General features: G+C 41.5%; 1 protein-coding gene across 1 annotated transcript in view; it reads right to left on the bottom strand.

The window, feature by feature from the left end:
- The window catches only part of sardh (sarcosine dehydrogenase), a 64,676-nt gene extending 45,913 nt beyond the window's left edge, over positions 1–18,763 (bottom strand). The window contains 7 exon segments of the mRNA XM_084324959.1: positions 798–898; positions 2,785–2,908; positions 4,314–4,493; positions 6,686–6,864; positions 10,998–11,134; positions 11,316–11,517; positions 18,621–18,763. Coding sequence (XP_084181085.1) covers positions 798–898; positions 2,785–2,908; positions 4,314–4,493; positions 6,686–6,864; positions 10,998–11,134; positions 11,316–11,512 — 918 coding nt within the window. The 5' untranslated portion in view covers positions 11,513–11,517; positions 18,621–18,763.
- Between the last annotated feature and the right edge of the window lie 4,836 nt (positions 18,764–23,599).

Here is a 23,599-nt window from a genome sequence, read left to right as displayed (position 1 = left end):
GCAACTGCACCTGGTCCCATCATGGTAATGAGGAGAGAGGCCGCTAGTGTAGTATAGTTGTAGTGTAGTTGTAGTGTAGTGTAGTGTAGTGTAGTTGTAGTGTAGTTTAGTGTAGTTGTAGTGTAGTGTTGTAGTGTAGTTGTAGTTGCAGTATAGTCTAGTAGTCTAGTCTAGTCTAGTGTAGTTGTAGTTGCAGTGTAGTGCATTTTTCTGTAATTGTAGTGTAGTGTAGTTGCTGTGTAGTTTTAGTGCAGTGTAGTGTATTGTAGTTGTAGTGTAGTGTTGTAGTGAAGTGTAGTGGTAGTGTAGTTGTAGTTTTAGTGCAGTGTATTGTAGTTGTAGTGTAGTTGTGATTTTAGTGCAGTGTTGTGTAGTTGTAGCATAGTTTAGTTGTAGTGTAGTTATAGTGTAGTTATAGTTGTAGTGAGGTGTAGTTGTAGTTGTAGTGTAGCTGTAGTTTTAGTGTACTTGTAGTTCAGTTGTCGATGAGCTTTGGGACTCATGCACAATCTTTTTTTTACATTTTTTAGGGCGCATTAACATTAGGGAAATGTCTGAGGAGCTGAATGTCATTCTCTCCCTCTCCCCTTCATCGATCCCCCTTCACACTGGTGCACATTCTTTCTTTGTGCGTTCCACTTCCAGTTTTATTTGCAGCCAGACACCGTTGTTCTCATAGAGAGTGCTGGCTTTGTCATGACTATAAAAATGGTTGGGTAACTGTTGCGGCTACATGTAGGCTGTCCAAAAAGACCTCAAGAGGTAGAAACAGTAGAAACACTATGACCTAGGCTTACCTGGATCCCTTCAATCCTCTCTGTCACTACGTAAGCATGGTGCATCGCAACGAGAGGTACCCTGACACCTGCCATGTCTCCCAGCTTGGTGGCCCACACACCTGTGTGAATCACACCACACATACACAAAACAGAAATGCGCACACACACACACACACACACACACACACACACACACACACACACACACACACACACACACACACACACACACACACACACACACACACACACACACACACACACACACACACACACACACACACACACACACACACACACACACTTTTAGCTCTTAACAGACAACACAACATTGTTGTCAAAAGATGTAATTTGGTCAACTGAGTTTCCATAGTGGAAACCTTCACATTCACTGAAAAAAGGCATATATTAATAGATCAATCTCACAATTTTAAGAATCAATAATGGATCATTCAAATGAAATAAAAAAAATTTAATCTATTTTTTCTCCCCCCTTTTTTCCGCGTTTTTCTCCCATCCCAATTTAGTCGTTATGCCAATACCCTTCCTGGTCGTTGCGTGCATTTTTCCCCCACTTGCCGGCCTAGGGAGGGTTGAAGACTATCACATGCCTCCTGCGATACATGTGGAGTCAGCCAGCCGCTTCTTTTCACCTGACAGCGAGGACTCTCACTGAGGGAGAGTAACGCGTGGGAGGATCACACTACCTCCCCCAGATCCCTTCCCTGCTGAGCAGGCGCCCCGACCGACAAGTAGGAGTCGCTGTTTACAACGACCAGGATACATACCCCACTGGCTTCCCACCCGCTAACACTGCCAATTGTGTTAGTAGGGACGACTGACCAAGCCGGAGGTACCGCTGACAGCTGGATTCGAACCCAGTGTCTCTGCGGTGGTAGGCGAGCGCTTAGTCCGCTGCGCTACCCAGCCGCCCTCAAATGAAATAATTTGATATTGATTTAGTTCTATATTTTTACCCGACAAAGCTGAAACGTTAGTAGGTTAAGGTTGTGTCTTTGTTGCAAAAGCAGGGTGCATGATTCTCTTTAACACATTGAGTGCCACGCCCCTTCCGGGAAGTGCATCTGGCCTTGCCGTCCATTAACCCCATGTAATCGCTCACTCTTTGTAGAGCTAAACCTATATTTTATATTATAGCTATGGGTCTAATAACGCCATCGATTGTCAGTGAGCTGCTTCCACACAAGGTGCCCCGCTGAATTATGAATGGCAATAGCGAATAAAATAAATACCGTGAGAAAAACGTAGATCTACGTTTCCGGCACTCAACCGTCGGGCGACAGAAACATAGTTCTACGTGAACGGCACCCAAAGGGTTAAACTAGATGATATATATATTAGTGCCGTCAATCGATTAAAATATTTAATCTGATTAATCGCATGATTGTCCATAGTTAACTCGTGATTAATCGCAAATTAATCGCATTTAAAATTGTATCTACCTTAAACGGATCTTTTTCAAGTTCCAAATTTTAATACTCTTATGATGAAGTGTGCATGAAATAATAGGGGAAAGGAACTTGTTACATTCACCCACACAAGGGCTGAGGACACACCCCCGCCCCCCATCTCTCTCTCACACACACACACACACACACACTCTCCCAGCTCTCTTTCTCTCTTGCCCCTTCCTCATCTCTTTCACCCCCCCCCCCCCCTCTCTCTCTCTCTCTCTCTCTCTCTCTCTCTCTCTCTCTCTCTCTCTCTCTCTCACACAAACAAACATAGTATCAATGAGAGTATCAATAATACACCTGAGTGAAGTCTAATAAAAAAAAGTATTAAAAAAAAAAAAAAAAAAAAATTAAAAAAAAATTAAATAAAAAATTACGTTTATCGTGAGTTAAAAGAAATAGTGGCATTAATAGAATTGGGCGTTAACGCGTTAATACCATGTTAACTTTGACAGCCTTAATATATATATATACATATATATGTGTGTGTATATTATATATATATATAATTAATTTGTATTAAATCTAACCTGCACAGTTGACCACGCAGGACGTTTCAATGGTCCCGTGGGCAGTTTCTACAGCCTTGACTCTTTTTACGCCAAGGTCATCAGCCGTCACCTGGATACCCGTCACTGGGCAGTTCTCTATCACCTGATTGAACCAGAGGCAGACGGACAGAAAGCACAGTCAATCAGAGATAGACAAACCGTACAAACATGTTAACAGAGGGCCAACACAATGGAAAATAATGATCAGTGCCGCTGCTGTGTTGGCTTAAAACAAAGTGTCATAAATAGTTAGACAGCTACATTCCTGGGTTTTACAATGACCCACTAATAACCATATAAATACAATATATACAGTAGATAGGCAACAATGTATATTTTAGTTTCAACTAGCTGTCCAAGAATTCTCTTTGCTACCATTATATAATGTATAGATACTGTAGTGGTTTATAGCCCTCCTCAAAGCCTGAAGTAGCAATTAAGGTTTGACTGTTTGACTGTTCAGATGTATGACTTGATTATTATCTATGCTGAACTTTGTTGTTCAGATAATGATGGAGAGGAGAAGAGAGGATCCAAACTGGATCGTGTATTATTTATGTAGCCTAATACCTGTCTATAACTCCAATCACAACTGTTTCTTCCCTCGGACAAAGCAACTCTTTTGATTGGGGGATCAAGAAAAGAGGGCGAGGTTTGAGATAGGTCAATTACATTTGAGAGATTCCTGCAGTTTATTCCATTTTGCATCTGCACCAGTGATCCAACCGCTTACATTGGATGCATGTTATAACGTCACGGTGACCAATTGCAGCCACTCTTATTGTCTGGGACCAAATACGGCCACGCCCTACTCCCAGCAAAAAGTGGGAATCTCTAGAATGGGTTTAGGGCGGCGCTGTATACGGAAGTAGCTCTCAAGGTGACGATTATTAGACAACACGTTTTTGTTGTCAGTAGATGGCAGCATTGGTTTAATTAAAGGCTGAAAATGTTGAGAACTACAACACTGCATTTCCCAAGAGCGTTAGCACAGGTCGCAGGTCACTGGGATGTGTCTATATTCTCCGACGTGATCTGAACAGCGTTAAACTATTACTGCGACCTCGGTATAGCGACCGAGAATGGCCAACTAATTATCTTAACAAAAGTGCGCTGGTATAGCGTTACATATGTTGTCTAAAGGGGGACATATGGTACAATGTAAGATTCTAATGATAAGCGGCATATAAAGGACAACACAAAGCATCGTTAATTTGTAAGAAACCTCAATGAAAACTGCGCAGGGTGCTATTGTTATGAAAATGTGATAGAATCCTATAAAAATGTGGACGCATTTGGCCTACGTTCCGTTAGTTCAATGTGATGTCCCTGTCTTGTTTTGCAGAGATCTTTTAAAAAATAATTGATTATTCCATCTTAGAATTCTAAAAGTCTACAGCTTTCAATGGCCAATGACCAGTATGACATCATCAATAGAATGTTCAGAGAGCTTTCTCTCACTAAGCCAGTGCAGTATCCCTATTCAGTTTCTATCCCGTATATATTACCGTGGCCCCCCTGGCCGTAGCAGCCCTGCTGAGGGTGGTACAGGTGCCGGCAGGGTCCATAGTGCCATCCTTGGGTACGTAGAGTGTTCCATACAGGTCATCCACGTTCATCAGAGGGTACACGTCCTTGGTTTCCGCAGGCGACAGGACGTAGGACTCAATACCATACACCTTCCCCAACTAGAGATGAGGAGAAAAACACATTTGAACATTGTTGTTGAAATATGCTGTGGTTCTCTATAGCTTCAGCTTCCGGTCCTAACACTGCCAAGGTTAAGCTGTTTGATTCCGAATTTGTTTTGGATCCAGCCTGTACTGCTGATTCAATATGGCTTCATCCATCCATCCATCCATCCATCCATCTATCCATCCATCCATCCATCCATCCATCCATCCATCCATCCATCCATCCATCCAACAATCCACCCAAACATCCATTCATCCATCCATCATCCCATCTATCTTTCCATCCATTCATCTATTTATCATCTGCTCATATCCTTCCATTCAACCACCACAATGACCAACAACCAAACCCTAGTCCAGCGGTTCTCAAACTACGGGTCGCGACCCAAAGTGACTAGCTGATTTTTTTTTTTTATGTTCTGGCAACATATTTTGGCTAAATATGCCTCGTTTTATAAATGTGTATTGATAACATAGTGCTGTAATTACATTTTCTAATAAATATGCATGATCAAGTTCAACAACGTGTGCTTTTATTTTGATATTCCTTAATTCCATGTTAAAATTACGCGATACATTAACACTTTGATTGCCCAACCCGAGTTTTCTCGGGTTTACCCCCCCGCGGGTTGAATGCCCACTCACGAGAATTCTCGTATTTTCTTGTTTTTTTTCTTTATTAGCGATCTGAAATCATATTTCATCAACCAAGTCTACCGTTGGAAAATCAGCCACTCCAGGTGCTCAGATGTGAAAAAAGCGCCCCCTATCGTCTCCCAGATGGTAATTCACCCTTTTGGATGGGATTCAATGAAAATGAATGAGGAAAAAAAATCCGGACTCCACATTTTACTTCTCACTCACACAGCCGGGGTAGATCAGCTCCCCTCAGAGCAGCGGGGATTATGTGTTTTTACAGTATACTCGTGGGATCAATAAAAGGATCGATTTTTTCGAAATGGCGATCAGGAATTGGAATAATCCATTTGGATACGATCTGATCTCAGGTAAGGAATCTATGTTACCAGTCTTAGGATAATCAGACCCGTTTTCACGGAGATATAAGCTTTTATGTGATTATGTGATATGGCTGTTTGACTCTAAGAGTGATCAGGAACTGAGAGAATCGATTTTCAGCGCGCGGCACTAGCGTGCACACGTACACATATACTATCGATAATCTAGCGTTTATTTGAAAACGATTCATAATAGGCCGCAAAATGACAACGTTCTAGAATATTCCAGTAAAGGGCGATTATCATAGAATGTCTTCTTTTTTCCGTGAAACCGAGTGCTTTTCAAAATGCTATCAAACGGAAATTAACCGATAAAAAAACAATCTGCTTCGACAATGTTGACTGGAAATGAGTCATTGATAATGCGACGGGCAGATTAGACACATAGCCATAATTTAAAACATAGATTAGGCAATATTAACGTTAACATTTGAGTGGATGTGGGCATTCAAGCACTAAATGTGCGCCCCCTGCTGGGCATTCAAAGTGTTAAGTGTGGGGTCGCAAAAAAAATCCTAAATAAAATGGGGTCATGGTATGAAAAAGTTTGAGAACCCCTGCCCTAGTCCATAATGAGGCATTATGCTGAATGGCAAACGACAGAAAGATTTGGAATGCTATTCTTTATTCTTCACATTTATGTTTACTGACGTTTCAGTCAACATACCTTTTTTTCTGATATAATGATATGAATTGATATGCCAGATATAAGGTCTGTTGACAGAAACATCTGTACATTTTCACATAAAAAGGTTACCACAGTGCACGATTAAATCTTTACATATTCAGGCTTGTATGGTCTACTGTGAGATCCTGGGGCCTCATCTATAAATATGTTATTTGACTTGATCCTAGTTTCCATCCTAGGATAATTGCAAAGAATATGATATAAAAGAAAGAAAATGATAACTCACATTTAGCATTTTGATTAAGGTAGATACTGTAAGTGTTGCATAATTGACATATTACAGACAATTGGAGGAATAAGAAAGAAACCACTCATTTTGACATCAACATAACCCTTTTTTAAGGATCAAAGCTTTGGCTTGGATTTGTTCATAAGCACAAACGTGTGTAAGAACCTTTTATAGATGAAGCCGTACCGATATGAGACGTGTGCTGTGAACTCATCTAGTCTGTTTGTTGGATGCGATGGAGAGGAGTACGTACCGACATGAGACGTTTGTACTCGTCCAGTCTCTGTTTGTTGGATGCGATGAAGAGGCCTCCGTTCTGGATCCAGCCTGTGTGGAGGCCGGTCTCCTGCTCCAGGTCTCTGCTAACCACATTCCTGGTGTGTGCCAAGAGTTCTACCTCCACGTCACTCGGACGCAACTGCCAGAGCAGGCCTGGCGGGAGACAGGCATGTGTACAGTTAAGTAAAGGGAGGAGAGAGGCCAGCAGAGTGGAGGAAAGAAGGACCTATTATGCTGACAGCAACTTGCACAGGTTATGAATAATAATAATAATAATAATTAATAATAATAATAATAATAATAATAATAATAATAATAATAATAATAATAATAATAATAATAATAATAATAATAATAATAATAATAATAATAATAATAATAATAATAATAATAATAATAATAATAATAATAATAATAATAATAATAATAATAATAATAATAATAATAATAATAATAATAATAATAATAATAATAATAATAATAATAATAATAATAATAATAATAATAATAATTACTTGCATTTATATAGTGTTTTCATGGCGTGTCATGTGTCATCAAACCGGAGGTCGCCCCTTTTGGGCGATACTGAACGTATCCAACGCAAGCGAACTAGCAACTGTTCCTGGTCATTGTTGCTCAAAATGGTCAATTATTGCCGTGTTTTTGGCTGTACTAATCGGTCGGACCGGGAAAAGCATTTGGAGTACTTCAGATTGCCAAAAGCTATTACAAATCACTCAGGGAGAAGAGTGCAAAAAAGGAGGCAAACACACCCTCTCCTCTCCTCTCCCGTCTGAACGAACTACCAAAGTAACGATCAGCATTTCGATCCAAACATTTGTAAAAAGAAATTCAAATGTAAAGATCAGTCGATCTAGTAACGTTATTGAATCGCCTACCTTGGCTTTCACTATACACATGACATGTCATCGATGAGCTGATACTGTGCCTCGCTCACCCATCCACACACCAGGCAATAGGCAATAGGAATAGGCATCCAAACATTTGTAAGATTTAAGGTCTTCATCTGTGTATGGGCTTGGTGAAAAAACGAGGTAGTTCACTATGTCGGGATGGGCAATAGAAGGCAGAATTGTCGGGTCGTAACTCCAAGATGAAGGAGCCAGCTCGTACGGATCTTCACCACCTATTAGTCTGAGTTTATGAGAATATCACGCCCTTTCCTGCCGACTAAGTCCTTCTCTGTATGTTCTCGCAGCTTCCATGCGTTTTCCTGTACTTTTTTTGGGTTTAGACATGTTCATGGTCTTAAATCTTAAATTCAGCGTGCAATCACCCGTTGTTTACGTCAATGTCGCATCGGGGTTACTGACCAAATCGTGACGTCGGTGCAAACACCCTATAGAGCTTTTCTAGACACTCAAAGCGCTTTACAATGTAGGGTGGAAATTGCCTCCTTCACCACCACTGGTAGCACCCAACCTTGGGCTACTACGCAGGCTCAATGGCTGCCATACACTGGCACCCGGCACACATCACACATCACAATGGCTGAACGGCTCAGGAGACAGGGATTGATATCAGCCAATTAAGGGGAAGGGATGATTAGGTGGCCATGATGTCAGAGACCTGATTGAGAATTTGGATGAATGAATGCAACCTTAAAGGGGCATTTCCCCCCAAAAAACGCTGATTTATTTTGCACGTAATCTCACACATATCTAAAAACTCTGAAGTTTTTCACACATTGATTTAGTTTGACAGTTATTGAGAGTAAATGAGTTTGAATATGGTCACCAGTGATGTCATCGGGGACATTGACTCCTTGTGTTGTGTTTAATTACACCACCAAATGGTGTAGATGAAGGAATTGCAATACCTTTTCTTATAGGGACTGCTACCTTATCATTTAATTGAGCTGTAATTAACACAGCACAAGGATTCAATGTCCCCAATGACATACATCACTGGTCATATTCAAACTAAAACACTCAACTATTTTAAATATTTTCCTGAATCCCTGAATTACTTCATTACCGCAAACAATGACCTACAGCGGTAGTGAGAAAGATGTCTTAGTTAGAGAACCTTGATATTAATTATGTTAACAGTGGTAGCCATTAAGAAACCAATGTGTGAATGAGGCCTAATATGTTCTTTTCTTTCAAATGTGTGTTGGGAATCATCATAATGGCGATTCATTCAAATGAGAATCTGCAAGTATCAGTGCATGCATGTCCATTTTTGCATATAGGCCAAGACACACACACAACCTTGTGTTGATATACATGTGACAACATTGCATCGACTCACATCGATTCCCTAACCCCAAAACATAAACTTAAAAACTCTTACCCTGAACTTTTTAAAAACGAATCAAGAGGTTTTTAAAACCTCATGTTAATTCTACCCACCAACCCTATTGATTGATTGATTGAAAAGTTTATTAACAGATTGCAGAATGGGTACAGTACAGTACAGCTCAATACATACAATTGTTAAGGGGATGCAGACCAGAGAAAGACTTTCGTCTTGTTTACATCAGGGTCCCCCATTTTCAATGCATCATAACATATATGACATACATGACATACAGATAGACAGTACTGCTACATCTATACATTTATGACATACCAGATTTGCAAATGCAGTACTTTTTGTGATACAAAAAATGTCCAGAAAAAGAGTGTATATACATTTGACGTAGAAACTGTACATTGGAGGAGGTTGGGTGGGGTGGGGTTGGTGGGTGGGGGCTGTACATTGGAGGGGGGGGGGGGGGGTTGGGGTAGGGGGGGGGACACTGTACACTGTACATTGGAATACTGACAAAGCCATACTTGGTAATTTATTGTACAACTGGGTTAAGACATTTGTAGGAGCCAGTTTCGAATTGCAGTCTCCCGTAGGTGTTCTTTGAGAGTGTTTTTGAAAGTGGGTAGTGATTCACATTCCTTTACAGCTTTGGGTAGGGCGTTCCACATTGATGTGGCATAATTGCGAAAAACGTGTTTAGTCCCTTGTTTGAGCCGAATCTGGGTTTAACATGATTTGTGGAGCTCCCTCTGGTGTTGTGATCATGGTATTCACTGACCTTTGGGAAGTATTTTGACATGTACATGGGTACCTTGGTCGCGTAGTGTATCTTGTAGACCAGGCCCATTGCAAGTTGCTGTACTCTGTCATCTACTCTAAGCCATCCTAGGTTGTCAAAGTGGGCCGGGGTGAGGTGGGTTCTAGGAGTCAGGTCAAGCAGTAGTCTGACTAGCTTGTTTTGAGATGTTTGTAATTTGTTTTTTAGTGCCTTTGAGGTGCTTTGGTACCATGAGGTGCAAGCATAGTCGTAGTACCCTTGAATGAGTGCTCCTGCCAGAGTCCTCAGGGTATTCTTGTTTACCAGAGAGGAGATCCGGTACAAGAATCGAGTTCGTTGGTTGACTTTTTTTTATTACATTGGATGCCATTTTGTCACAGGAAAGATTAGCCTCTAGGATGGAACCTAGGTAGGTAATTTCATCTTTCCTTGTGACAATATTGTCACCCACTGTAACCGAGAAGCCGTCGGTCTTGCTGAGTTTGTTATTTGAACCGAAGAGTATGGACTCTGTTATTCCCATGTGTAATGATAGTAATGATTGTTGTCGGCGAGCCATATGCAGATTTTGCATTCCCTCTTAGTCCTTTTCAATTAGTTAGTTAAAGGGGAACTAATTTACTATTTCTTTCACTATTTGGGCACTTTTACACAATTCCTGTGTGTTTATGGAACACCTCTGTAAATTTTTATTTTTTTTAATTCATTGTTTTGTATTTCTAATCAGGTCCTCAAAAACAGCATTTTTCTACCTCAAGATCTCGAGCTGTTTTGAGCCTGGGCTCCTAAACCACTGTGTGGCCTTCGCTGCATCTGGGACATTAACATGCAGCTGAGTCTCTCTGACATCACAAATCATCACATTTTCAGATGACACAGTTCAGTGAGGGTGAATTGGAAGAATGCGCCAATATGAGAATTAGAGACATAGATCATATTAATATAAGTCCACATAGCTAGGAAACAATGCTAAACACTGAAAAAGGCCATTTATAAGATAGTTCCCCTTTAAATAGCTTTTTCCTACATTGTACGAGTTATTTCCTAAAAAATGATAAACTTGTCTCTAGTAAGTTCTATATTTAAAGAGCTCATTCTGTATGTTTGCATGTGGGATGCACAATTTTACAGATTACTTTAAATTATTATTATTAAATTGATTAGTCAAAAGATTCCACGACTATTAGTCGGCTGAGAACGACAGCCCTCATCCACACACTCACTGCGTTACCTGCGGTGTGCCAGGTGGTGCCAGCGGTCAGTCTGTCTCTCTCCAGCAACACTACGTTGGTCATGCCCATCTTTGCCAGGTGGTAGATGGTCTGGCATCCCAGGCTGCCCCCTCCAATAACCACCGCATCAGCTGACCTAACGGTGAGGATGAAGAGTTGATCCGTCATCATCATCCACTTTAACTCCATGATAATGTAATGTGTGACATCAAACCAAAACTCAATACAACATCCCCTCAAATATTATATGTATTAAATAATTATCCATCCATCCATCCATCCATCCATCCATCCATCCATCCATCCATCCATCTTACTTTGGTACAGGTTTGGTTGGTCCAATGGAGGCTCCATCCTCTTGTTTCAGAGTCCTCTCGTAGGGAACGTTTTTCTCCGTGGTGGGCTCCGTGGTTGGCTCCGAACTGTAGGAGCGAGTGCTAGCCCGACACAGGGGGGAGAGGGGGGGCCGTACCACTGACAGTACTCTCCACACCGCACTCCCCACGACGGCCATGGCCCCTAGAGAGAGAGAGAGAGAGAGAGAGAGAGAGAGAGAGAGAGAGAGAGAGAGAATATTTAATTCAATTCAATTTATAAAATGCTTTATTGCCATGTCAAAATTTTACTAATTTACCAAAGGAGTTTACAAATAAATTATAATAATAATAATAATAATTAATTGGATTTATATAGCGCTCTTCATGACACCCCAGTGACCCCAGAGCGCTTACAGAGTCCATTATTCGTTCATACACAGTCATACCGGTGGTGGTAAGCTGCAATTGCAGCCAGAGCTGCCCTGAGGCAGACTCACGGAAGCGTGGCGAATAAATAATAATCATCGCCTACGGCCCCTCCGACCACCACCAACATTCATTCACATGCATACACATTCATACGAAACATTACAATGTAGAATTATTATATCAAAACAAAACACAGCACATTGTTATTTGGCTCAATATGGTTCTTCAAACTTAACAATCACAGAACCACTGAGGAATCATTAGGTTCTGTATGGAACCTCCAGGTGAGATTCCACCAATGGTTTGCATGGTGGTGGTGTGACATGGTGTGGTTTGAGTGGTTCTGCCATTTCAAGTGCCATTTAGCTCACAAAGAATTTAAGAAAAGTGCATAACAAAGTACATGGTTGATTACATGAGAATATATGAATAAACATTAAGTCACAACACTGTTCCTCAGGCTATGCTATGGCATGCTGACACATACTGCTGCAGCTAGTCCAGCAGTGGCTCCTCCCCAAGAAGGACTTGGAATTGTTCCTCCTTTCTTAATAGAGAAACGTTTGGGATTCTTTCTGTACATTTTCAAACGAATAACTCACGAATGTTGTTCATTCTATCACAATGTAGGAGACCGTGCACCTCGTTCTATATCTAATACTGCTCTTATTTTGCCAGTAAGGCTGTTTATTTGAGACAGGAACCCATTTTTCCAAATAGAAAATTTGGTATATTTACTACTGAAAATGTATACTGTCAGTGTAATTTTTTTTTTTACAATATATATATATATATCAGATATTAGTTATTGGATAGTTCAATAGTTCCAAAATTGTAATCAGTATAGGACACAATAATCTGATCTGTGAATCTGTCAGTCTAGACCTGATGAAAAGAGGACAAAAAGAGGACAGAACAAGGACATACATTCACAATGAAAGTACTGCAGGCCGACCCCGTGTCAACAGTGACTATGAGTGACAACATTTAAGACAGAGACAGAAATACATAAAGACTGCCAGACAGACAGCTCCAAAAGTATTTATTGTAATCATTTTAATAATTGTATTAGTATAAGATCTAATCAGTAAGATATTTGATTGCTTGGAATGAGAACCATGTACTGTAGACTCAAACAAAAAATCGAATGGTTGAGTCTAAACGGTCATCATACTACAAACATGGAGGACTATTTTGACTCATCCATTAAATATTAAATTACTTTAAATTACATTAAATGAAGCTCATTCCACAAACTTGGTTTGAGTCTACACATGGTTCTCATTTCAAACAATCAAATAGGCGATCTTACTGATATGAACTTTAACGACAAACAACAAGCGTCTTTCTTTCCTAACCGCGCAAAACCAGAGCCCTTTCAGAAAAAGAATCCAAGGAAAGCTAGCTCACAATGGACCAATCATAAACGTACAACAACAAAAGAACAGGATTTATAGGGATTAATTGTATTCCAAAGAGGGGGGGGTCAATTAAAACCTCTGGAATGTCTTTATTCAGATGTAGGGACCAGGGGCCAACATGAAACATGTCAGATTTAGTGTCACATGGTGTTTCAGAGGCGTTTGCACCCTTTGAAGAAAGGAGTGCTGGTGCTGACCGAGTATGCAGTGGGGCTGCTGCTGGGCCAGCCATGCAAATTAGTGATTGACATCTTTTTGAGTTTATGTTTTTTATTACAATTGTCACAGTGTTTATCCATACAAAAGGATATTCTAATCAAAGTTGTATCCCAACATATTCATTCTTTTTTTTCTCCTCTTTTTCTATTTTTCTCCCATCCCAATTACACTGTGCCAATTCTCCCCTCCCGTCTTGAACGTTGCTCGCATATGCCCCCCACTGGCCGGTTGTAGGGAGGATAGAAGCCTTGCATCACATGTCCCCTCCGGTACACGAGGAGGCAGCCTGTCACATCTTTTCACCTGCCAGCACGGACTCTCATTGGCGAGGTGTAACGTGTGGGAGGCTCACACTACCCCCACTATTCCCTGTCTCTGCTGTGCAGGCGTCCCCAACCGACCTGTAGGAGTCGCTGTCCACAACGTCCAGATTACCACCCATCGACTTCCACCCGCTAACTCTGCCAATTGAGTTAGTATGACGGCTGGCCCAAGCCGGAGGCAACGCCGACAGCCGGAGTCGAACCCGGTGTCTCTTGCGTTGGTGACGAGCGCAATGTCCGCGGCGCCATATTCATATTACATATTCGTAATATTGCTGCAAGGAACAATTTTGAAATATTTTTAATATGTATAATTTTACAATGTTTTATATTGTTGCAGATGGCAGGGGTTAGTGAGCAAGAACGGTCCAGAACTAACTTCCGGTACCTTCGATTGGTAAAGGAATAAAGACAAATTATAACTGGCTTTGTCCAGGTGGGGTGGTGAGTCAGTCAGTTTGTTCCTTATGCTTTCAGCTTTTTCTTTTTTTTACCAAATACTATTTGAATTACAATAACAAATGTTCTCATTTGTACATTATCAAGGTTAATGTGATAACTTTACTCTCAAAGATGGAGGAAAGAGAGGACTGAAGAGAAAGATGACGTAGCCTATTAGTTTCAAGGGAAATTAGTCAGGACTGTTCAGCAAATGACTAAACTGGAAGAGGTTTAAAGCTTGTATGTCATTCATTTTAGATTTAGAGACAATATGGACACGATGATGTGTTGTTGAAGTTATCTGGTTAATTCATATTGGGAAATGTGATTTATATTAATTAATAAAATAATGAAAATATTTGTGTTATTCAAAGGCTGTGTGAGCATACTGGACAGAAGTGCAGCCAACGGAACTGGGTAGTTTGCAGTATTGTGGTAAAGTTTACAGTAATGGCAGGGCTCTACGCTAACCTTTTTCACTAGGGGCACAGGTGCTCCTAAATGAAAAAATTTAGGAGCACACAAAGAAATTTAGGAGCACCCAAAAATATTTAGGAGCACAGTGAAAATATGTCAAGTAACAGAGTTTATTTTTTTTTTCAAAAATAAATGTATATTTATTTGTACTGTGCGTGCATGTGCAAACGGGACACATCTGTGCAATAGCACATACCACCAAAGTCACTGGCCCACTGTGTGCGTGTGTGTGTATCATCTGCGTGTGCAAACGGGAATGGGACAGACATTTGAACTATTAATTAAGTGATTAATGCCTACTATGGCAAAGTTGTAGCCAACAACTAGGCCTAATAAGAAAGGCAGTGATATTGAACAAAAAGGAGACACTGGCTTTACAACCAGGGCCATCAGTAGAGGGGGGAGCTAGTGTTGCTCTTTTAGAAAAATAATCCTTTCAGGGTTGCCTATTGAAATACTCTACACCTCCAGTACAGTAGTTTGCGTGTCAGGTAGACCATTGATTGACAGTCGATTCTGCCAATTACGACATCACACCGTTGCACTCTGGCCGTCCGGCGCTGCAGCTGGACCCTATTGCCACACCGCTTGCACTCTGGCCGTCCGGCGCTACAGCTGGACCCATTGCCCACCTCTGCGGTTGATAACGCTAGCCAAGTTAGCTGTACACACATACACAGTGGGCCAGTTGTAGGGGTGTAACAATGCATCGCAATGCATCGATCCTACTTTGCAATATTTACAAAACATGACATTGTTTTCGAACTCTAGCCATGGGGAAATGTTTAGCCAATTCACGTTAAATTTGTATGTCTTCCCTCCGGCTCCAGTGGGTGTAGCTTCGCTAGCTACAGTGGCTACATTGGGTGCTACAGTGGGTGTAGCCTCGCTAGCTTGGCCAACTTCGCTAGCATGCTGGCTAGCGTCAGTATCTTGGTTAACGTTAACGTTAACCATCACCTCTGTAACATGAGCTGCCTCGCCTGACTTCTCATTCTCCGGTATCTTTCGCGCAAAATAAAAATGAATGGGCTTCGACATGGCTGTATTATTGTTTGACTCAGACAGTGACGCAGCCGCTGATCATTACTTTCGGTTTCCAGTCGCGTGACCACAGGAAACTACTGTGATTGGAACGTTTATGCGACTGTGAACTGTGGGACTTGTAGTTTTTTAACGATTCTCGCAGCGGAGGGAAAAAAAGGACGAATGAGAGGCTGTACTCTGCACTCGCTGGCCCCACTCGCACGCCGTGCGAGTACTTGATTTTGCATGTTCGCACGCACATATTTTTAGGGGCATATGCGAGCAATATGGTCGCACTGTAGAGCCCTGAATGGACTAACTTGGCCTGGTGCAGGGCAGGCTCTGGTATCCATGGTTAAGTTAGGTCAAGGGTAGCAGTCATCAATGTGAGTTTAAGCTGATCATGCTCTTTAGTATCACTTGCCAAATTCCACTTTTATATTATGGCATGATAGTATGATAGTCCATGTAGCAGCATCTGTTAATATATTGTAGAGAGCAGCTGCACTGCACAGCCCAGAGCAGCACAGCATAGCCTGTCCATAAAGACAGCAAGTCCACCAGAGCAGCATAGCATAGCCTGTCCATAAAGACAGCACATCCACAAGAGCAGCATAGCATAGCCTGTCCATAAAGACAGCACATCCACAAGAGCAGCATAGCATAGCCTGTCCATAAAGACAGCACATCCACAAGAGCAGCATAGCATAGCCTGTCCATAAAGACAGCACATCCACAAGAGCAGCATAGCATAGCCCGTCCATAAAGACAGCACATCCACAAGAGCAGCATAGCATAGCCTGTCCATAAAGACAGCAAGTCACCAGAGCAGCATAGCATAGCCTGTCTATAAAGACAGCAAGTCCACAAGAGCAGCATAGCATAGCCCAGTGTTTCTCAAAGTGGGGGGCGCGCCCCCCAGGGGGGGCGCAGAGGCATGACAGGGGGGGCCTTGATATTTATTTAAAAAAAAAACGTTTTTTTTTTTTTTTATTCCAGAAAATTATCACTAAAGTGCTATCTGTTGCAGCTGCACTGTTCTCCATGAAAATACCATTTCTCAAAATCTGAAAATCATTATTTAATAAAACACAGAAAAGGATCACCAAGTTACTCTGGATAAAAAAAAACTTTACAGACAACATTGAGACAAAGCTTCCTGACACATCTCCATCCAAACTCTTGGAAGAACTCTTTGAAATCTCATCTGATACCACCTAGAGAGCTAGTTTCAGAGTGTGGTGCTGAGTACCAAGTATCTCATCTCATGGCCCACCAAGTATCTCATGATGCAGAAGTTAAGGTGTTGATACCATTCAGCACCACATACAGTATTTGTGTGAAGCTGGCTTTTCATGCATGACAGCTCTGAAAACAAAATATAGGGCCAATTTGAAAGGTCACGATATTGGTGTTATTTCAATCAATTTAAACATGGCCCATTTCATGACTATTTTGTTGGGGCGAGGGGGGGGGGGCAAAATATTTTGGTCCGCCAAAGGGGGGCCTGACAGAAAAAGTTTGAGAAGCACTGGCATAGCCTGTCCATAAAGACAGCAAGTCCACCAGAGCTGCATTATCATAGCATACTAGCCTGTCCATAAAGACAGCACGTCACCAGAGCTCACAGCATACTAGCCTGTCCATAAAGACAGCAAGTCACCAGAGATCACAGTAGGCTACAAGTCATTTCCCCCTGCTGCACCACTACACCAGAATTTAGGGTTCCCCCACCTACCAAATCCCACCTTGACACCTGGATAATAACACACACAGTACCACAGTAAACACACAGCAGATCAGGATCTGTAATGTGGTATCAATATTGAGAATGAGTTTAATTTGATGTTTTATTGTCCACTATACTATGAGTTGCGTAAAAAGTTATTTGACAGGTGTAGAAAACCTTGAGTTAATGTGGTTGAGTCATGCAGATAGATTAAGCAGATGGGGACACAGCCCACAACCCCTAATTAATTAGCCCCCAGGGGCCCAGGACAACATGTCTCAACAGATCCAGGAGGATCCAGCTACAGGTCTGTGGGGCGTCGCAGAATGGTCCCTAAAGGCTGGACTGTAAACGTAGGTAGATAGACATTTATATTTATGTAAATCAATATCTATTATGGGTGGCACTGCTGGGTGACCTGATGATTACAGGGACAAAACTGGGCACAGGAAATCACCTGCCCCTGAACTGACTCATCATGGTGAAATGAGAATGTGAGTTGGGGAGTATTTGACAAGACAAATATCCTCAGACTAAAAAGTGTGAGAAACATTGCAACTCTTATTATTTCATAGCCTACCTCAATGAAAACTACCTGAGCAACTTAAAATAAATAGCTGGACATTAAGTAATGTCTAATAGTATCAATGATAATAAAAATGGCAATGAGGTGTGAGACCAAATAATTGTGTTGTAACTGGTTAACAACTAAAGGTTCATCTCTAAAGTAGCATTCCTTAGATTCATTGCGAATCAGATTCAATGTGGAAAAATCTCTAGTCATATCACACACGCAAACATACATAACTAATGTTAGCCGGGTGGTGTGGTGCACTGGTCAACTTTTTGGGCAACACTGTTGGGCAACGTTCGACAAGCTGATGTCTCGGCATGTTTATACTGGTTGCATGGTAACCTAAATGTGTTGCCTGCAGATCAATTCGATTACATACAAATGTCCAGGCTGTGTCTCTCACCTAATGCCTGCTGACGACGAGCACATTGCGCAGTGCATCGCCACGTTACTCCTAAGTGCACATGTACTAATAGGCATGCAAGAGCCTACACAACACGAACGCCAAACATAGCCTTGACAGCAGGCAATGGTGGGGTCGTTACAAGCTCATTATTACCTAAAAAAATGCATTACAGCAATAAAGTTGGACTTGCGAGAAATAAGTTTCACTGCGGAACACAATCGGTCTTGCGAAGCAGACGTTGCCACGGCGCACACACTTACTAAAGTTCTCCTCGAGTCTTGATAGAAGACGGTCTCCGAAAAAGTCAACTGCAAGATATACAGTAACTATAAAGTAGATCCTTTTGAGCGAAATCCGCTCAAAATGGCCGAATATTGTAGTAGCTTATAATAAACGTGCGAGCTTCCGAGCGGGGCAGTAAGTACACTGTTGTGCGGTTTTCAGGCACTACGATATCACGGGGCTGCAGCTTTGACTGTCCCTGGCTGCACTGACGCACGCTAATGAATGACCTAGATATTATGGCTCGTACTACTACTGTTACATCTGTAGCCTGGACGGACGAGGCCATTGGCATTGCCAATGCAATGCCAACGCCAACTTCCCAATCGTATTATGAAGAAATGTTGCAAAATGACAAATATTGCCAAAAAGACCTGAGCATGTTGCTAAAAACATATGCCAAGGAATTTGACTGAATAATTCCATGCACAGACATTTTCCCTGTAGCTATCCTTTGCATACCTTGTAGGAAACTACAGCCAGTATCTCTCTGTATGAGCACTGAGCAGGCTAGACCTTACTGTGTGTTTATGTCAGCTGACCAAACAGAAAATGAGAATGTTTATTTAATGCCAAAGGAAAGGTCATTCATTCTGAGTCATGAATGTATGTCACATCACATTTTTGGCAATCTAGGTAGGCAGTCACACTGTCACACACACTCAGAGGAAGTCTCTCTCTCACACACACACACACACACCATGGCACGCTGGACGAGTAGGGGGTATCTGCAGAGCCGCAGAGCCAGGCTGCGTGTACCTGTTCCGCAACAGTAAGTGACTTCCGGGGTAGGCCTGATTGGCCCCGACAGGCACGTGACGCGGCAAACTCAGGACGCGCAACGAGGCTGCTGAGCGCTGTCGCGCGGAAATAGGCTGTCTATTGCCATTCTCTAACACAAACTCTAACCTTAACCAGCTCCTTAACAGCGCCTAAACTTAACCGTTCTAACCTTAACCAACTCCGAAACAATGCCTAACCTTAACCTTAACCTTAACCATGCCTAACCTTAACCATAGAAAGAATATTGCCATTCTCTAAGACAAACTCTAACCTTAACCAGCTCCTTAACAGCGCCTAAACTTAACCGTTCTAACCTTAACCAACTCCGAAACAATGCCTAACCTTAACCTTAACCTTAACCATGCCTAACCTTAACCGGCGAAAGAATACACGCTAAAAAAAAAATCACGTTAAAAAAAAAGTTTTGATGGGATTCGAACTCACCAACAACGGACCGCAGGATCGCAGGACCACTGCTCTGCCAGGTGAGCTATCGCCGAATGAGAGTCATAGCGTATTTGGACGGTTACGTAATTCCGTAAGCTCTGCCGCTCGGCTCCGCGGAGCGTGCCGCGCGGCAGAGAAAGTTGCGCGTCACGTGCCTTGTCGGGGCCAATCAGGCCTACCCCGGAAGTCACTTACTGTTGCGGAACAGTTACACGCAGCCAGGCTGGACGGGTTGGAGGCGGGGCTTCGTGGTCTGGACAAGTATTAGTGGTCTGGACAAGTATTTGCACTACTGCGCACCATTTTCAACTTCACTTTCGTCTCGTTTACATAGATCCCCCATTTTCAACTTACCTTCCCCCATTTTCAACTTAACTTTCGTCTCGTTTACATAGGTACATAGACAGTAATGTTACATCTAGACATTTGATTTGATTTGAAGTCTTTATTTCGAACATGCAATGAATACAACAAACAATAACAAAAAGCAAAACAACTCAATCTGCATGTTCGAAAAGGAGTAGGAAGAAGTATACACTTATTTAATCCTACCCCTTTTCCACTACTCAAATGAGTGTACTATTTTAAACATAAAAAAGAAAAGAAAAAAATATATATATATATGCAAAACAAAAAACAAAAACTATATATGTATAAAAGAAAAGAAAATAGAAAACAAAATAAAAATGTAAACACCCGTGAATATCAAGTCCCTTCCTCATCCCTGTACCTTGTGAACATAATTTCCTTATCAGTTTGAATTGTCTCATGTTTGGACATTGCTTTAGCACCACATTTAGACTGTTCCACAGTTTCACTCCACATATCGAGATGCAGTGTTTTCTCATGGTAGTGCGTACGTTTAGCACCTTTAAATTGTGTTCTCCCCTCAGATTATAACCCCCCTCCCTATCAAAGAACAATTCTTGAATGTTTCTTGGAAGTGCATGACTTTTTGCTTTATACATTAATTAACGAGATATGTAAAGTATCCAATATATTTAAATGTATTTTATTTGCGGATGACACTAATCTTTTTTTTTCTGGTGAGAATGTCCAGCAGCTTTTAGAGGTCATCACATCTGAAATGAAGAAATTGAAGGAATGGTTTGATAGAAACAAATTATCATTGAACTTGAGCAAAACTAAAATTATGTTGTTTGGAAACTGTAGATTGGATACTCAGGTACAACCGTACAAGTTAAAATAAATGATGTGATTATTGAAAGAGTTTATGAAAATAAATTCCTAGGTGTAATAATAGACCATAAAATCTGTTGGAAACCTCACATAAAACATGTCCAATCTAAACTCTCACGAAGCATTTCAGTCATGAGTAAAGTAAAGCACATTCTGGATAGAAAATCACTCTACATTCTCTACTGTTCACTAGTTTTACCATATTTAAATTACTGTGCTGAAGTCTGGGGAAACAATTATAAGTCTACACTACAACCACTTTTTATACTCAAAAAAAGGGCCATAAGGATAGTTCACATTGCAGGTTATCGTGATCACACTAACATATTGTTTTTGGAGTCAAAGACATTGAAGTTAAATGATCTTGTGGAATTTAAAACGGCACAATTAATGTATAAAGCAAAAAGTCATGCACTTCCAAGAAACATTCAAGAATTGTTCTTTGATAGGGAGGGGGGTTATAATCTGAGGGGAGAACACAATTTAAAGGTGCTAAACGTACGCACTACCATGAGAAAACACTGCATCTCGATATGTGGAGTGAAACTGTGGAACAGTCTAAATGTGGTGCTAAAGCAATGTCCAAACATGAGACAATTCAAACTGATGTATAAGGAAATTATGTTCACAAGGTACAGGGATGAGGAAGGGACTTGATATTCACGGGTGTTTACTGTTTACATTTTTATTTTATTTTCTATTTTATTTTATTTTATACATATATAGCTTTTGTTTTTTGGTTTGCATATATATATATTTTTTTCTTTTCTTTTTTATGTTTAAAATAGTACACTCATTTGAGTAGTGGAAAAGGGGTAGGATTAAATAAGTGTATACTTCTTCCTACTCCTTTTCGAACATGCAGATTGAGTTGTTTTGCTTTTTGTTATTGTTTGTTGTATTCATTGCATGTTCGAAATAAAGACTTCAAATCAAATCAAATGTCTAGATGTAACATTACTGTCTATGTACCTATGTAAACGAGACGAAAGTTAAGTTGAAAATGGGGGAAGGTAAGTTGAAAATGGGGGATCTATGTAAACGAGACGAAAGTGAAGTTGAAAATGGTGCGCAGTAGTGCAAATACTTGTCCAGACCACTAATACTTGTCCAGACCACGAAGCCCCGCCTCCAACCCGTCCAGCCTGGCTCTGCGGCTCTGCAGATACCCCCTATTGCGCTGGACGGCAGTGGACGCCTGATTCCTTTGACCAAACGGTTCGTGTTTCCGCATTCCCGTTTTGCGCTCTGATTGGCCACTGACGTTTCTGGTCATGTGACATGTGCGCCCAATCGTGTGACGGCAAGTACTTTGGACGGTTAAGCTTAGGCGCTCTTTCGAAGTTGGTTAAGGTTAGAGTTTGTCTTAGAGCAGGGCGATATCGTGTGACGGCAAGTTCTTTCGCCGGTTAAGCTTAGGCACTCTTTCGAAGTTGGTTAAGGAGAGTGTGGATCGTAGGCGTTAGGTAGTTTGCTGCTGGTCGAGGCGGAAATGGGCGCGTTATGCGATTGGGCGCACATGTCACATGACCAGAGACGTGCGTGGCCAATCAGAGCGCAAAACGGGAACACGGAAACACGAACCGTTTGGTAAAAGCATAGACGCGTGCTGGACCCATACTTTGCCTTGGCATCCAGGTACTAAAAAAAACAAACAGAACATTTCAGAGGCTCTGAAAAAGGTTCACTGAACCTGTGATGAAATGGGATGATGCAAGTGCGTATTTGGAAGGCAACTCACCTACACACGTTTGAATTGAATTCAAAATATGTGGAAGGGTAACTTCTAGTAAACACTAAACACCCGAGGCTGTGCAGGCAGACAGGTCCACGCTGGTTTATTCTACTCTTTGACCCCAGGACAGTTCAAAGATAAGCAGCTAGAGTTACAAAACCAAATTATGACCCTTGGAACATCTTCTAGAGCTAAGATTTTGTCTTGGATGTGTATTTTCCGTCTATTTTTGCTTGTCAACCCAAACCTTGTTTTTGCATGTTGTTATGCAGGGTATTGGGTAATCTAACAAAATTGCAGTATTTTGTTCAAGCTAATCTGATAAAAAATGTACTAACCTACACTGTTTTATTGTAAGTCTACTTTGCATTGCAGGGACTTGGAAATGCTTTGGCAACAATTGTGTGTGTGTGTGTGTGTGTGTGTGTGTGTGTGTGTGTGTGTGTGTGTGTGTGTGTGTGTGTGTGTGTGTGTGTGTGTGTGTGTGTGTGTGTGTGTGTGTGTGTGTGTGGTGTGTGTGTGTGTGGTGTGTGTGTGTGTGTGTGTGTGTGTGTGTGTGTGTGTGTGTGTGTGTGTGTGTGTGTGTGTGTGTGTGTGTGTGTGTGTGTGTGTGTGTGTGTACGCTCTGCATCTTCTGGCCACCTCAGACCTACTCCTATCCAAGCTCCCGGAGGGTCATCAAAGAGAAGCCGCCTATTCTCAGTCCTTGCCCCACAATGGTGGAATGAACTACCCATCCCAGTTAGGACAGCCGAATCCCGTCCAATCTTTCGCCGTCAACTAAAGACTCAC

The sequence above is a fragment of the Notolepis coatsorum genome, assembly GCF_963971535.1.
Source record: "Notolepis coatsorum genome assembly, chromosome: 11".
In the NCBI taxonomy this organism is placed as follows: domain Eukaryota; kingdom Metazoa; phylum Chordata; class Actinopteri; order Aulopiformes; family Paralepididae; genus Notolepis; species Notolepis coatsorum.
This window is presented reverse-complemented; position numbering and strand designations above follow the sequence as displayed.